The sequence below is a fragment of the Odontesthes bonariensis genome, chromosome 16 (genome assembly GCF_027942865.1).
Source record: "Odontesthes bonariensis isolate fOdoBon6 chromosome 16, fOdoBon6.hap1, whole genome shotgun sequence".
In the NCBI taxonomy this organism is placed as follows: Eukaryota; Metazoa; Chordata; class Actinopteri; order Atheriniformes; family Atherinopsidae; genus Odontesthes; species Odontesthes bonariensis.
Genome location: NC_134521.1, coordinates 1,825,699 through 1,842,862, shown reverse-complemented (window position 1 = coordinate 1,842,862; position 17,164 = coordinate 1,825,699). Strand labels below are relative to the sequence as shown.

At 43.6% G+C, this 17,164-nt stretch overlaps 1 protein-coding gene across 1 annotated transcript; it reads left to right on the top strand.

Annotated features, from left to right (window-relative positions):
- Positions 1–5,025: 5,025 nt before the first annotated feature.
- Positions 5,026–13,727, top strand: guca1d (guanylate cyclase activator 1d). Its single transcript, XM_075487287.1, has 4 exons — positions 5,026–5,545; positions 10,075–10,224; positions 11,829–11,916; positions 12,009–13,727. The coding sequence occupies exons 1-4, from the start codon at positions 5,351–5,353 to the stop codon at positions 12,143–12,145; spliced, it is 570 nt and encodes a 189-aa protein (XP_075343402.1). The 5' UTR covers positions 5,026–5,350; the 3' UTR covers positions 12,146–13,727.
- Positions 13,728–17,164: the final 3,437 nt, after the last annotated feature.

Here is a 17,164-nt window from a genome sequence, read left to right as displayed (position 1 = left end):
AACCTGGCCAAGTTTGAAGTCTGCAGCATTAAATCTGTAGGAGGAGTTCGATCTTATGAAAGGCGTGGAATCGGTCAAAAATGGCACCAAAACTCCCTTTCCATCCAAAATGGCCGCCTTCCTGTGGACGTGGGACCATGGCGGCAAGAGACATTTTTGTGCGTCTGGGCATGATGAACGAGTGTACCAAATTTCGTCGTCCCACGTGAAACTAACCCCAATGCAGGGACCATTTTTAAGCACCGTAGGGGGCGCTACAGAGTCAATGAGCGACTCCCAAAAATATAAAGTTTAGATTCTTTCATGTCGTCGACTGGCAGGTGGCGCTTGAGTTTTCGAGCACCTTTTGCAAAGAATAAGAAGAAGAAGAACTCCTACAGATACAACAGGGACTAAACTGCTCGGTCCCTAACTAAGCAGAGACGGAAGCTTCTGCATCTGCAGGAAGAGACAAGAAAACAGCTTTACTGTTTATCTGGCTGAAGCTTAAGCCATCAGATCAGAGTCCGTGAAGACGTGGAAACCTAACAGGTTTAACAGGTTTAACCGTGATGACCCAAATCCTTATGATGTGTCGCTGCTGCTCAGGGGCACATACGGTTGTTAAAAAGCTGGAGAGAGATGAGTTCCATCTTTAAAATGAAGGAGGAACAGAGTGTGGGGGGGTTTCTGTGCTCAGAGTCTTCTGCTGCGCCCCCTGGTGGAACCCTCCAGTACCACAGGAAGTATGTGAACAGTCACATGGCAGAGCGAGTTGTTCCTGTGATTAAAAAGCAGGTCCGGTCCTGATGTCCAACACCAGTAAAACCAGCGGACTGTGGTCATCTCCCAGCATGCACGCTGTGTCCTTCAAAGAGGGTTAAAGGGATTCAGACCAGGATTTGTGACTTCTGAATGATAATTAGATGCTGCGTTTGTTGCAGAGTGCAAGGTCTGAGGCAGTGGAAACATCTCCTGGCACGCTCAGATAAGACGAGCGTTTGGCGCCGCTGGCACGGCTCCACCGAAGGTAATCTGCCGGGGACTCCTTCCTGGAAAAGAAGGATCCCTGGCTGCTGCTGGATGGGCTTAGAGCTGATCCTCGGACACACTCACATCCCTGCAGCCTGAAATAACACAGATCAGCGACCGAAGGCAGGCTTTCAGCTCCGGGAACATGCAAACCGGTCTCTGACCGAGTCCTGAGCAGGACCGGCAGAAGAACTACGCCTCCCAGAAAGCTTTGCAACAGCAAACAGCAAATCAGGGAGCAGAGGTCAATGATTGGCCCATGATGTTTAATGACAGTTACTTTGTCTTTTCACTTTATTAAGATCAGATTCTGCAGGTAAAATTGCAATAATAAGGTGACTTATTAATTATCTTATTAGCAGAAGAACTACGCCTCCCAGAAAGCTTTGCAACAGCAAACAGCAAATCACTGGTCTAATCCAACCCAGTCTCTCAGAAAAACCTGTAATAGCTCGTTGGTCCACAAGGGAAAACGTGGTGTTGTCACAATTTGGCCCCCAAAATTGTGACAATACCATGTTTTATTTGGCCGATTCATTGCTTTGCGACCAGGTTGCGTAACTATCAAGTTTCCCTCAGCGGAAAAAAGAAAATGGCCGACTGTCGACCTTTTTACTGTGAAAAACACAATATTTTAAGAAAGCATTTGTATGCTTTTCGATGGCATGTCTAGCAAGAACTGTGAATAATATTTTCATAATCTTCGTTCAGGAAACATAGACGATCTTTCGTTTATTAGTTTAGCCGAAGATTTTAGTGTCTCCTTAAAAAAACGTTTTCTACCGTTGTTAAGGTGGTTGCTATGGACGCTGCTATCTTTACGTCACCGACCTGCGCCGACATTCCCCGTTCTTTCTTTTTTCTTTTTTATTTAGATATAGCCACACTATATCTGCGTGGCGGCTGAGGTACGGCAGCCCGACCGGGACAATGCGAAGGAATTTAGTTACATACTACACACCAGAACTTCTGCTGTGTATGCATTGTAATGTGCTTCACTCTGTTCATTTTAAATTTTTTGGAATATGTGTTCACAAAAAGCAAAAGATAATTTTTTGATCATAAATAATAATAAAAGGATATCTATATCTCGATATCTGATCTTCATAATCAATACAAAGAAAAATTCAGATACTTTTAGAGCTGCTGTAACATCATACAAAATCAACACCGTACTCGTAGTACTTCCGGTTTGCAAGGGTTAAAAAAGACAGATTGTACGTATATATTTTTTGCTATAATATATTTAAGATGAATATATTATGAGAGATACAGGTTGGGTCAATAAAGTTGAAAAACAAAAAAAAAACCTGATAACAGGCCTTCTCTCTACTGGCTCACTGAAATAATGGCCCACTGATAGAAATGGTTGATAATGTATTATCAACCATTTCTATGATAAGGTCACTATTGTCATGTGGCTATATCTTTATAAATATATACATACAATTTAAAAAAAAAAAAATTATATACAGAAAGAACGGGGAATGTCGGAGCAGGTCGGTGACGTAAAGATAGCAGCGTCCATAGCAACCACCTTAACAACGGTACAAAAAACGTTTTATTCTTACGTTATTTTTCAAGGAGATACTAAAATATTCGGCTAAACTAATAAACGAAAGATCGTCTACATTTCCTGAACAAATATTATGAAAATATTATGGATAGTTCTCGCTAGGAATGCCATCAAAATGCACACAAATGCAGATGCTTTCTTAAAATGTTATGTTTTTCATAGTAAAAAGGCCGACAGTCGGCCATTTTCTTTTTTTCGCTGAGGGAAACTTGATAGTCACGTGACCTGGTTGCAAGGTAATGTAAATGAATAGGCCAAAAAAACGTAGTATTGTCACGATTTGGGGGACCAAATTGTGACAATACTACGTTTTACCTTGTGTACCAACGAGCTATTACGGGTTTTTCTGTGAGACCGGGTTGTCAGTGAAGGTTTAAAGCAATTAACCAATCAGATTAGGAACATTTGCAAACTTTTAGTTTGCAAAAGAAGGACTTCAGAGTGGAATCAATACGTTGGACAGAAGAGCTGTTTGATGTTCTAAGGCTGAGGGCATAATGGGTTTAAACGGATTAACTGGATCACTTCCAGCAGCTCTAAGCCTATTACTGACGGTCACTGATGATGATGGGAGCTGCTCTGAAGCCTCACGGCAGCCGGCAAACCTCAAACTTTATTCTTCAAAATGACCAGAACAAGAATAACCAGCCTGTACAGATGTGTTACAGCAGGAAGAACCCGGGGTACAGATGTGTTAGAGCAGGAAGAACCCGGGGTACAGATGTGTTACAGCAGGAGGAACCCGGGGTACAGATGTGTTACAGCAGGAGGAACCCGGGGTACAGATGTGTTACAGCAGGAGGAACCCGGGGTACAGATGGAACCCGGGGTACAGATGTGTTACAGCAGGAGGAACCCGGGGTACAGATGTGTTACAGCAGGAGGAACCCGGGGTACAGATGTGTTACAGCAGGAAGAACCCGGGGTACAGATGTGTTACAGCAGGAGGAACCCGGGGTACAGATGTGTTACAGCAGGAGGAACCCGGGGTACAGATGTGTTACAGCAGGAGGAACCCGGGGTACAGATGTGTTACAGGAGGAAGAACCCGGGGTACAGATGTGTTACAGCAGGAGGAACCCGGGGTACAGATGTGTTACAGGAGGAGGAACCCGGGGTACAGATGTGTTAGAGCAGGAGGAACCCGGGGTACAGATGTGTTACAGGAGGAGGAACCCGGGGTACAGATGTGTTAGAGCAGGAGGAACCCGGGGTACAGATGTGTTAGAGCAGGAGGAACCCGGGGTACAGATGTGTTACAGCAGGAAGAACCCGGGGTACAGATGTGTTACAGCAGGAGGAACCCGGGGTACAGATGTGTTACAGCAGGAGGAACCCGGGGTACAGATGTGTTACAGCAGGAGGAACCCGGGGTACAGATGTGTTAGAGCAGGAGGAACCCGGGGTACAGATGTGTTAGAGCAGGAGGAACCCGGGGTACAGATGTGTTAGAGCAGGAGGAACCCGGGGTACAGATGTGTTACAGCAGGAGGAACCCGGGGTACAGATGTGTTACAGCAGGAAGAACCCGGGGTACAGATGTGTTACAGCAGGAAGAACCCGGGGTACAGATGTGTTACAGCAGGAGGAACCCGGGGTACAGATGTGTTACAGCAGGAAGAACCCGGGGTACAGATGTGTTAGAGCAGGAAGAACCCGGGGTACAGATGTGTTACAGCAGGAGGAACCCGGGGTACAGATGTGTTACAGCAGGAAGAACCCGGGGTACAGATGTGTTACAGCAGGAGGAACCCGGGGTACAGATGTGTTACAGCAGGAGGAACCCGGGGTACAGATGTGTTACAGCAGGAGGAACCCGGGGTACAGATGTGTTACAGCAGGAGGAACCCGGGGTACAGATGTGTTAGAGCAGGAGGAACCCGGGGTACAGATGTGTTAGAGCAGGAGGAACCCGGGGTACAGATGTGTTAGAGCAGGAGGAACCCGGGGTACAGATGTGTTAGAGCAGGAGGAACCCGGGGTACAGATGTGTTACAGCAGGAAGAACCAGGGGTACAGATGTGTTACAGCAGGAGGAACCCGGGGTACAGATGTGTTAGAGCAGGAGGAACCCGGGGTACAGATGTGTTACAGCAGGAGGAACCCGGGGTACAGATGTGTTAGAGCAGGAGGAACCCGGGGTACAGATGTGTTAGAGCAGGAGGAACCCGGGGTACAGATGTGTTACAGCAGGAAGAACCAGGGGTACAGATGTGTTACAGCAGGAGGAACCCGGGGTACAGATGTGTTAGAGCAGGAGGAACCCGGGGTACAGATGTGTTACAGCAGGAGGAACCCGGGGTACAGATGTGTTAGAGCAGGAGGAACCCGGGCTGCTCTGTGGCGTTGGACTCTCATTGGACGGAAACCCGTTGGTGACCTCTGAGCGTTTTCCTGGAAGCTGGACTCGGGGAACTCGGCGGCGTGCGGGCGCAGATCTGCGGCCGCTCGCTCTGAACCAGGTCAGCCGGTGATTTAAGCGTCAGAACGCCTCCCTCAGCTGAGCTCAGCGCGTCGCGCCTCAGACTCCGGCAGCGCTCATCTCATTAGGGAGTTATTTTAGGAGCATCTCTGATTCTTCCTCTACCGGCTAAGAGGGTTAAAGAGTCCTGAGGTGTGCCCCACGCCAGCAGAGTCACGGCAGGCTGGATGCGGGCTGCTTCCAGCCTCTTCTCCCGGTTCGTCGTCGTGTCCGCGGCCCGAACGTAGGACCGCAGTCTCAGAGGAGCCGAACGCCGGGTCGTTTCTGGTCGGACCGCCGTCATGGGGAGCCAACACTCGACCCTGGACGACATCCTGGCCGAGGACATGCACCACTGGTACAACAAGTTCATGCGGGAGTCCCCGTCGGGCCTGATCACGCTGTTCGAGCTGAAGGGCATCCTGGACCTGAAGGGCATCAACGAGGACGCCAACAGCTACGTGGAGCAGGTCTTCTTCACCTTCGACATGGACGGGGTGCGTTCCACTCCCACAAACACAAACACAAGTGTTCAAGTAGTTTATTGTCAATTCTGCATAAATACCGGACATACAAGGATTGAAGTTACGTTACTCTCCTACCAAGGCTGCAGCTAAACGGAGACATTTATACATACATATCTAAGCTAAATAAATAAAATAAAATATCCAAAATAAGGCACTAAAATAAGAAAAGACATACATAAGACAATATGGACAGTGCGTTCCTCCCATGTGCACTCGGAGGAGTAAGGAGGTAGTATATGGAGGTTATAACGGTTAGACAATAATACCAGTATAAAATTTTGTGGATTAAGGTGCAAGAAATTTGCAAATAGCTTAAGGCTGGCTAAAGTGGTCAATGCATAAATAAAATTAAGTCTTGAAAGGATGGTGAGTGTGGCGGGTCCTAATAGGGGTCTTATAGTGCATGCCAGTTCTTAAAAGACCCAGTGTGGGAGGGGGGCAGAAGGGGGAGGGGGGGTAGAGCAGGAAGTGAGTTTAGATTCCGTACAGCCAGAAGGTTAAAAGAGTCCCTCAGTCTGCTTGTGCTCGCTGTGAAACAAACACACCGGCTCCGCTCTCACTGCTCCAGAACCAGTCTGGCTTCTCAGGGTGCCCAACCCGGGGCTCGTGTCCCTCCGCTGGGACGCCTCGTGCAGGTGAGAGGGTCAGAAGGTAGATTTTTACCTCCGGGAACATGATGAAGTGGGAATATGAAGCTTTACGTTTTGTCAGAATCAGAATGCCTTTATTGTCATTATACGTGGTACAACGAAATTTAAAGCCACCAAAAACAGTGCAATGAGTGCGAATATAAAAAATATAAAAGAATATATAAGTAATGTAAAAAAGGGAAGGGTGTAAGATGCAGGTTTTTTTACCGTAATAAAATAAATAAAATAAAATATGGTGTTAGTAGGTTCAAGTATGTTTTTAACTCTTAACGTTTAAAGAGGGATCAAAGAATTAAGAAATGTTTGAAAAAGGAAATAAAAAAGGGTTAAAAATAGATGATTTACAGTCCTGATCCAGAGTTCTGATCAGCCTCATTTCTCTGACCTTTAAAGTGTCCTGATCAGCAGTTCTGCAGCTTCCTGAAGCTCTCTCAGAGTTTCTGCTTCTTCCCTCATCTTCAGTCCTTGTACCTGAGCATCTTCAGAGGAATGTGTTTTTTCTTTGTTAAGCCACTTAACTCTGAGCTATGAACCATTCAGGCAGGAAAAAGGCTCCTAACTCAAGGGATGAACCAGTGTTGTGTCGATTTCTAATTTCAATTTTATTCATTATTAACAGGACATCGGTAGCATGTTAGCCAAAGGCTAGTCTTCATCTGTAGTCCTGGTGGCCAGTTGTACTAAGGCACCCTAAAAAAACAATAAAATCATCAACAATTAAGAACGACATATTAAAACAGCGTTAGTTCATAACAGAGAGAGCAACGGTGATGGTAGGAAACAGTAAGTAGAAGTGGTCCTGAGGATCTTTAACTCACGTAGCAGCAGCAAAGCGTTTAATAAAAGCATCAAGTCATCACTGAGTAGGAAGCACTGATAAAACCGATTAAAACATTTGGTAGATGCATGAATATTTAACAAGAGAAGATGGTATTTTGATAAAATGAAGCAGTGATGAAAGTTTTTTGGTTTCTTGTCGAGTGCTTTCAGTGTCTGCTTGTATAAAGACTAACAGTTTCAGAGAGGTTAAATTAAAAATGATGATACAATAAATGTACAGATGAGTGAAAAAAAGCCCAAAATTAGCAACAAATAAATTATTATTACAAGAAAAAAAGTTAAATTAAAAATGATAAAATAAATTTACAGTTTAGTGAAAAAAAGCCAAAATATTAGCAACAAATAAATTAGTTTTACAAGAAAAAAAAAGGTTAAATTTGTACATTTGGAAGGAAAAAATAACAAATTTATGTGAATTTTTACATTATTACAGGAAAAACGAGGATATTGATTGAGATTAAAAAGGAAAAGAAAGATTTTCACATTGAGGCTGATGGTGAAAGTTGTTTTTCTCCAGTTCTTCCTCATTTGCTCACGACTCTGTTATGAACACATGAACGAGGCTTTGTGCAGATTCTCTGTGAGATAACATGGATGACGTGTCGCTGAGGTCACAAAATGTGCTCTTTACTAACCGAGTTCATTAACTTTTACGTTTACAAGCTTTTCCTCGGGTAACAGAAAGTTAAAGGGAAAAGGACGAGGGCCCAGACTGGAGCCCTGAGGAACTTTAAGTTATCGTGTTTGGATTGGCTCAAAGATGCATCATTTGTTCCCATTTCTTTAGCTGCATCTGTGAAAAACAGCTTCATAGTTTCAACTTTTTTGTACATTTACGTTAAAACTGCTTTCAGTTACCAAAAGAGTCAAATTAATATAAGAAATTCAGTTTAAAAAAAATCCTAATCCCAAAATAATGAACGTTATCACGTCTAAAAGTAGAAAAGTAGGAAAGAAAACAGACAATAATAATAATTATATGTTATTCAACATCAAGAAAAAGTAAATAAGATTCATTTTAAAGCTTAAAAAAGGAATATAAGATATAATCTAATGACTAATTATGGAACAATTAATAAATTAAATGATTAAACTGTTTTATGCCACCAGAAATGAATAATCTAGAAGCTCTTTGTGGGTTTTAGACTGGAATTAAGATTTGTTCCCATTTCTTTAGCTGCATGTGTGAAAAACAGCAAAGATAACACAGTGTGACAGACAGAAAACAGGATTTCTGCAGCAACAAGGTGATTCCCAAAGAGCTGTTAGCTGAAAACTTGAAATATCTCAGCATGGTGTGCAGTGTGTCCTTAAAACATTTGAGGAAACTGGACAAGTGGAGGACAGAAGAAGAAGTGTCAGGCCTAAAGAACTATCTACAGCAGATGGACAGGATCTGAAAGTGATGTCCTTAAGAAAGAGGAAAACATCCAGCAAAGACCTGACACAGGAGCTGAGAGATGCATCTGGACCTTCAGCTGATCCATCTGCTGTTGGCCCAAGCCTCATCAGAAATGGGCTCCATGGAAGGGTGGCTGTCAAGAAGCCGTTCTTAAGGAAGGGAAACAGGGAGAAAAGGCTGAGCTGTGCCAAAGGACCAACCCGGTCTCACAGAAAAACCTGTAATAGCTCGTTGGTCCACAAGGGAAAACGTGGTGTTGTCACAATTTGGCCCCTAAAATTGTGACAATACCACGTTTTATTTGGCCGATTCATTTACATTGCTTCGCAACCAGGTCATGTGACTATCAAGTTTCCCTCAGCGGAAAAAAGAAAATGGCTGACTGTCGACTTTTTTTACTGTGAAAAACACAACATTTTAAGAAAGCATTTGTATGCATTTCGATGGCATTTCTAGCGAGAACTATGCATCATATTTTCATTAGAATGTAGACGATCTTTCGTTTATTAGTTTCGCCAAAGATTTTAGTATCTCCTTGAAAAAACGCAACAATTAAATGTTTTGTACCGTTGTTAAGGTGGTTGCTATGGAGCAATGTAAATGAATCGGCCAAATAAAATGTGGTATTGTCACAATTTTTGGGGGCCTCGTGGAGCAATGTGAGAGGGATATTTAGGAGGCTTTTGAGGCTGAAAAGTTCCTGAGAAACCCGGTTGTTTGAGGACAAAAGTGAACCAGACTGGCGGAGGAAGAAAGAGAGGAAGAGGAGCCAATACATGAGGACAGAAGAAGCTTAAAAGAGCTCAGTGCATCATGGGAGGTTCCAGGCTTACAGCAGCATTCTGGATCAGCTGGAGGCTTTTCAGAGAATCTGTGGGACAGCCCAATGATAAAGAATTACAGCAGTCCAATAATAAAGAGCTACAGCAGTCCAATGATAAAGAACTATAGCAGTCCAATGATAAAGAACTACAGCAGTCCAATTATAAAGAACTACAGCAGTCCAATGATAAAGAACTACAGCAGTCCAATTATAAAGAACTATAGCAGTCCAATGATAAAGAACTATAGCAGTCCAATGATAAAGAACTACAGCAGTCCAATTATAAAGAACTACAGCAGTCCAATGATAAAGAACTACAGCAGTCCAATGATAAAGAACTACAGCAGTCCAATGATAAAGAACTACAGCAGTCCAATGATAAAGAACTACAGCAGTCCAATGATAAAGAACTACAGCAGTCCAATTATAAAGAACTACAGCAGTCCAATTATAAAGAACTACAGCAGTCCAATTATAAAGAACCAGTGGAACCCTGGTTCAGGGTGTTGGCTCTGCGGTGCTGGTCCGCTGTGGAACCCTAATCTCACTTTAGCATTAGATTATTTTTCAGTAAATGTATAAAATCACATCAGTCACATTAACTTTTGGCTAATTTATTCATTTGAAAACATTATTTTGGCTAATTTATTCATTTGAAAACATTATTTTTGGCTAATTTATTCATTTGAAAACATTATTTTTAATATGGAGCACTTTGTAACTTTGACACTGATGTCGGTGAACTTGGCGTTGATTGTTTTAACGCGGCGGTTTCTGTCAGCAGGACGGTTACATCGACTTCGTGGAGTACATCGCAGCCGTCAGCCTGCTGCTGAAAGGAGAGATCAACCAGAAGCTGAAGTGGTACTTCAAACTGTTCGACCAGGACGGCAACGGGAAGATCGACAAGGACGAGCTGGAGACCATCTTCACGGTAAATAACACACGAGCAGAGAACAAGAACATCTGGTCCATGATTCAAACCGATAAAAGCACCAACATGACCAATCACAGCCTTCTGTAGAATAAACAGCTGATCAATAACAAGGGGCGGGGCTTAAGGCCTGACCTGCAACCAACCACCAGAGGTGATCCTCTTTGTGTCGTACGGCTCCTTTAAGAATTCTTTTGGTCTACAGATGAACACCAAAGGTAGAGCCTGGATATTACGCTCAGTATCATGCTTGGATTGGATCTCCATTTGAGAGAGATTCTTTCTGCGCTATTAAAGTGTCTCAGCTGTAAATATCTGTAGAAGTCAGTCTGTGGGAGGTTAGATTCTTCTGCCATTTGTTTAAAGGACTTAAGTTCCACATCGTCCATGTTGAGACCCTCTTCTAAGCCCATTACCCCCATGTGGCAACACAAACTCTACGAGTTTGAGTAAGCAGAAGTTCCCGGATGCATACTAGATTCTCTGAAATGTTGGGTATGCATCATGAGGTTACTACTCATACTCAAACTACCCAAGATGCAACGTAACGTGACGTCGCCGATCGTCATTTCCTGTCAAAACGGCAGTTTCAAGCTAGCTACAACGAGGGTAGGTTCACTTCCTGTTTTCAAAACAAAAGCACCAATTGTATGGTAATGGCTTTCCCTATGATAAAGGAAAATAACAGGAAGTGCGTTAGCTCACTGCGGCTAGCTTTAGTAGCGCCGAATTCGTGGGAACAAAATTGTAAACAGCCGGTATTTTGTCAGGTTTTCAACACGTTGGGGATCTAAACGACTACTTTCTCACCTGAAAATGTTTCAAATGTTGCTAAAGTTTACAGAGTTTAGAGCTTAAGAGAAATCAGCTTCAGGCCAGCTGATTTCGGCTCGGGCAGGAGCGAAATGCATTGTGGGTAAACGCTCTGCATACTGTCTGATCGATCAGTATGCAGTATGTAGTATGCAGTATGTAGTATGTAGTATGCAGTATGCAAGTATGTAGTATGCAGTATGCAGTATGTAGTATGCAGTATGTAGTATTTAGTATGTATTATGCAGTATGCAGTATGTAGTATGCAGTATGTAGTATTTAGTATGTATTATGCAGTATGTAGTATGTAGTATGCAGTATGCAGTATGTAGTATGCAGAATGTAGTATGCAGTATGTAGTATGTAGTATGCAGTATGTAGTATGCAGTATGCAGTATGTATTATGCAGTATGCAGTATGTAGTATGCAGTATGTAGTATTTAGTATGTATTATGCAGTATGTAGTATGCAGTATGTAGTATGTAGTATGCAGTATGCAGAATGTAGTATGCAGTATGTAGTATTTAGTATGTAGTATGCAGTATGTAGTATGCAGTATGTAGTATGCAGTATGCAGTATGTAGTATGCAGTATGTAGTATGCAGTATGCAGTATGTAGTATGTAGTATGCAGTATGTAGTATGCAGTATGCAGTATGTAGTATGTAGTATGCAGTATGTAGTATGCAGTATGTAGTATGCGGTTTCGAACAGTGTTTGTGATGGATTTTCTTTCCCTTGACTCAGTTTTCCTTGTTTTTGCTGCATCGCTGCTTCTGTCGCCCCCTGCAGGCCATCCAGGACATCACACGAAACAGAAGCAAAGAACCCGACCAGATTGTGGCGCTCATTTTCGAGAAGATCGATGTGAAGGGCGAAGGTAAAATTAAATTTACACCATCACCATCATAGCTTTTGGATGGGCCCACATGGCCTCTTTCTAATGGCATCTTCTGACCTCTGACCTCTCAGGTGAGATGACGCTGGAGGAGTTCATCGACGGCGCCAAAGAGCACCCGGACATCATGGACATGCTGAAGAACCTGATGGACCTGACGCCGGTGCTGGAGATCATCGTGGCGGGACGACCTATGGCGGTGAAAGACTGACCGGACCCAACGTCTGCTTCGTTTGTGCGAAACCACGGATCGAACCTCAGACTTTTGGTGGACTGTGATTGGCTGTGAGTGGACTTAACCGAAGACTTCACAGATCATCGACCTTCGACACAGGGTTCAAACCCGGAAAGCTTCGTCCAGGTTCCAGTGTTTTCTGCCACAGAAATAGTTTCAGTTTGGATTTTTATCGGCGGCCGTTTGGAGAAATTCTTCTTTTTCAGAATTAGTGACGAAATATCTTCCAAACTGGATTCCTAAAGGTAATATTTATGTGTTCTAATGTCCGATCTAAAGGTTCCTCAGATTAATAACATATATTTTACACATTCTTTCATCAGTTAGTCCCTGACTTCATCCCCGAGGTTTCTAACCTGAGGGCAACAGTTTTCGGGTAATTCTGATATTCTTAAGTCGGTAGTTTAAATATAAAACTTAGTTTCAACGTTCACAAGCACAAAACTCGTGTTTGAATCTCCCAAAAACGATTCAAACAAGTTAGAACTCAAATTATTTTCTGACTTTTCTAGGATCTGATAGAATTTGATGCACTTTAAACTTTTTTTTATGTAGAGATTAACTCAATCTGTGCTTAAAGGAAACATTTGTTCATAGTCGAAGACTTTAAGTTTCAAATGGTTCGAACCTGAATTTCAGCTGCAAAGCAGCGACAAACTGGGTTTGAAATGTTCTCTGAGAGAGCTGACAGAGCAGAACCCAACGCAGAGATTACAGAACCGGAACCGGGATCAGAACCGGAACCAGAACCAGAACCAGGATCAGAACTCAGCGTCAGTCTTCTGTTTCTGAACATCTGTCCCACAGTCTCACCAGAACTTCTTCCAGAGGTTCAAAAACATCAGGACAGAACAACAACACTGTCTCATTATTTATGGAACAAAAACTGAGAAACTAAGTGAACCCTTCCTGCTTCCAGCCAGGAGCTGCTGATCAATGCTCTGATTCACTGATCAATGCTCTGATTCCCTGATCAATGCTCTGATTCACTGATCAATGCTCTGATTAACTGATCAATGCTCCGACTAACTGATCAATGCTCTGACTAACTGATCAATGCTCTGATTAACTGATCAATGCTCTGACTAACTGATCAATGCTCTGACTAACTGATCAATGCTCTGACTAACTGATCAATGCTCTGATTAACTGATCAATGCTCTGATTAACTGATCAATGCTCTGACTAACTGATCAATGCTCCGATTAACTGATCAATGCTCCGATTAACTGATCAATGCTCCGATTAACTGATCAATGCTCCGATTAACTGATCAATGCTCTGACTAACTGATCAATGCTCTGATTAACTGATCAATGCTCTGATTAACTGATCAATGCTCTGATTAACTGATCAATGCTCTGACTAACTGATCAATGCTCTGATTAACTGATCAATGCTCTGATTAACTGATCAATGCTCTGATTAACTGATCAATGCTACAGAGAGAAAGATTATTCAGGTGGAAAACACTCACTCTCCGGTTTGGTCTCAGTTTTGTTCCATAAATAATGGGACAGAGTAATAAGTCGTGTTGTTGTGATGCTACAGAAAGAAAGAAATCTGGAAATCCTAATTTTCTGCATGAAAGTGGACAATAAGTTGAGGATTTTGGACAAAATGATCAAATAAATTGAATAATTTCAGTCAGAGTTTGCGGAGCTGGGCGGCTGGTTTTAACACCGGTCACAGAGTTTTACCTGCTGCAGTGCATGCTGGGAGTTTGCTGATCTCGTTAAAGCTGTAGACGGTTCAGCAGCAGCTCAAGAGATGTTCAAGGACCAAAGAATCCTCAACTAAGTGGAATCAGGCCGATCCAAGGACACGCTCGGGTTAAACCGGGCTTAACCGGGACAGACTGTTATCTCACATTACAGAAGCTCTCAGAGCTCTAATCAGAGTGACACATCACATTTTTCCATTCGATCTAATGATGCAGACACAGCTCCGCCATTAAAGGCCGTGACCGACACCAAAGAGTCTGATTAAACACGTCAGACGGCCTCATTTTTAAAGACGTCAGGCTGCAGCCTCTAGTGGCCGTCTGTGGAACTGCACCCTGGTTTGGGTTTTTACCTTCCGGCTGAGGTTCCCCCCATGGTTGATCATCTAACTGTAAAGATGCTTCAGACCTCAGTGTTTCCAGAGGTTTAAAGAGGTCTGAGCCACAGGGACCCGACAAGGTTCTGCTGAGCCACAAAGGAACTCGTTTCTGTGCTGGATCCGGTCACAATGTGAGAAAATGAACGTTTGGTTTGAAAAACTTCAACATGAGGATTTTCTTCTGTTTTGTCACGAGTGTTTTAAAGCTTTTTAAATCAGTGACGTTAGGACCAGACGTGGGGAGAACAAACGGGGATTAATGATGAGGTCAGAGTTGAGGAAATGAGCCCACTTTGTCCTGAGAGACCATCCGATGGTCCTACGATCAGATCTGATCTGCACGTCAAACTGTTGGAGTCGTCCAGGAGAAATTCAAACTTGTTTTTTCATTTCAACCAATCATGTTTGGTGTTGCCTTATTAATAAAGTTTTTAAACAAACTTTGTGTCTTTCGTTTAATCTTGAAACAACACGGAGGCGTTCCCCAAGGCTCCGGTTTAGGACATCTGTTTTTTTCCCTAAATGAATGAAGGTAGATGTGGGTCTCCTCCAGGGGGGGGTTTCCTCCTGGGAGGGGGTCTCCTCCTGGGGGGGGGTCTCCTCCTGGGGGGGGTTCCTCCTGGGAGGGGGTCTGCTCCTGGGGGGGTCTCCTCCTGGGGGGGGGTTCCTCCTGGGAGGGGGTCTCCTCCTGGGGGGGTCTCCAGGCTGTTGTTCCGGACCGAAGGCTCTAAGGACGGAAGCCTCAGACTGTTGGAGGCACTGAGAGTCGGCCTGATGGGAACCTGTTAGTAACAGAATATCGTGTTTGCCACACAGAAAAGAATCTGAAAGGTGGCGTTAAAGGTATTCTGGATATAAACATCCTCAGAACTGTCGGCTTTACTTCGGTTTTCTGAGCAGGTGAAACAGATTTATAGGCCCATCCAGGGGCGGACTGGGGCAAAAAAGTGACCCGGGACTTTACTACCTGACTGGGCCACTCAGGGGCCGGGGCGGCAGATGATGGTGGCGAATACTGGAGGAGGATGATGGAAGGTGGAACAAATATGTTGATTGTGGGAGACAAAAAAATATGCATGTAAACATTATTGAAGAGATAATGACATAATTTCATCTGAGGCCTTGATTAGAATGAATATATAATAGTTTTCATAGTTACTTAGAATAGTTGCTTAAAGGGATAATCCGGAGTAAAATGCACTTTAGATCAATTTACGGGATGTTGGGAGTACATACGTTGAGTTGACATCAAAATCATGTCATTCGGATGTGTTTTGAGAATTTCGATTTGACCGTTTTTAGCCAAAAGTCGTTAGCCTGGAAGTCAGAGGGGCATATCATGTCACCGCTACAAAACGCTATTTTTATACCTCTTCTACAGCTCCAAACAACATAACACTTACGTGGTAGTGAGTAGAGGGTCCCTAAAGCCAAACCGAAGTGTCCCGAGGTCTTCATGTGGTCGGATAGAGAGTCCAGAATGAATTTAATCAAGCCAGTACCTGCTCTCAGTCAGAGCCTCTTCCGTCAACAGGAGGCTATCTCACGCGAGACATCACGTCACGTGGGTCCGTAGTTGATTGCCGAGTGTGGAGTAACTCGCTCTGGAAAGTCACAATTTCGTTGCCGTTTTTTTTACAAACATAGTCCAGTGTTTCTTTCGAAAGTGAAATGAAGTTGTATGCAACAGCAAAGCCTAGCTTACTAACAGGTTGGAATTTTGAAATGTCACGTGACGTGATGTCTCGCGTGAGGTAGCCTCCTGTTGACGGAAGAGGCTCTGATTGAGAGCAGGTACTGGCTTGATTAAATTCATTCTGGACTCTCTATCCGACCACATGAAGACCTCGGGACACTTCGGTTTGGCTTTAGGGACCCTCTACTCACTACCACGTAAGTGTTATGTTGTTTGGAGCTGTAGAAGAGGTATAAAAATAGCGTTTTGTAGCGGTGACATGATATGCCCCTCTCACTTCCAGGCTAACGACTTTTGGCTAAAAACGGTCAAATCGAAATTCTCAAAACACATCCGAATGACATGATTTTGATGTCAACTCAACGTACGTACTCCCAACATCCCGTAAATTGACCTAAAGTGCATTTTACTCCAGATTATCCCTTTAATGGTGTGAAGACCAATCCAAACTCCTCGGGCCGAGGACAAAAAACCTGCTGGACAGGTAATTATTTTTCTCTCTTCGGGGGGGATTTGTTATTTTCATGAAATATTTACAGGTGAATGAGACATGAGTCCCACGTTTGTGGGGGCGTGGCTTTCCATGGAGGGAGGAGCATCCTGTGTGATCCAACTGTTGCAGGAGAGAAGAGTTTTGTGTTTTTTAAAGAGAAGGCGGGGCTTAGCTAGGGATCCAGAGAGTAAAATCCGTTTTTTTTTGGCTGTTTTTCCAACTCCATCTTAGCCTGGCTGACGCGTCCACATCTCGATGAGATGGTGGTCTGGGAACTAGGTGTGCATTTTCTCGTATTTGAGGCGTGCTTTACACATGCCTAGAGCCGTTTATTGGGCGCTACGAATGTCTATCAGATGGCGTCTGGTTCTTCCCATGCTGCTTTGCGCACGATTCATAGCCAATTGTATCACACATACCAGATGACGACAGAAATTCGACGAGGAAGAAGAAGAAAAAAAAAAAAAAGTAAAATAAAAGTAAACTTGCTTTCTAAGCTACTTAAAACACTTTCTAAGGCTGCATTGAACGGTAACGTTGTGTCCGCTGCCATGTTGGATTAACACTCTACAAGCTTCGGTGTCACGCATAGACGTTGTCATCGTCTTGCTTTGTCAGGAACAAAGAAAGAAGAGAAATTCTTTTCTGCTTTATTTAAAAACACAGAAGAAGACACATCATGAGCATCTCTCAGCGGTGATTT

Excerpts from the sequence above, each read along its gene's own strand:
- guca1d (XM_075487287.1), top strand. The coding sequence starts at position 5,351 with ATGGGGAGCCAACACTCGACCCTGGACGACATCCTGGCCGAGGACATG. Across the intron at positions 10,225-11,828 it reads AGCTGGAGACCATCTTCACG|GCCATCCAGGACATCACACG; the intron begins GTAAATAACACA and ends CGCCCCCTGCAG. Across the intron at positions 11,917-12,008 it reads GATCGATGTGAAGGGCGAAG|GTGAGATGACGCTGGAGGAG; the intron begins GTAAAATTAAAT and ends CTGACCTCTCAG.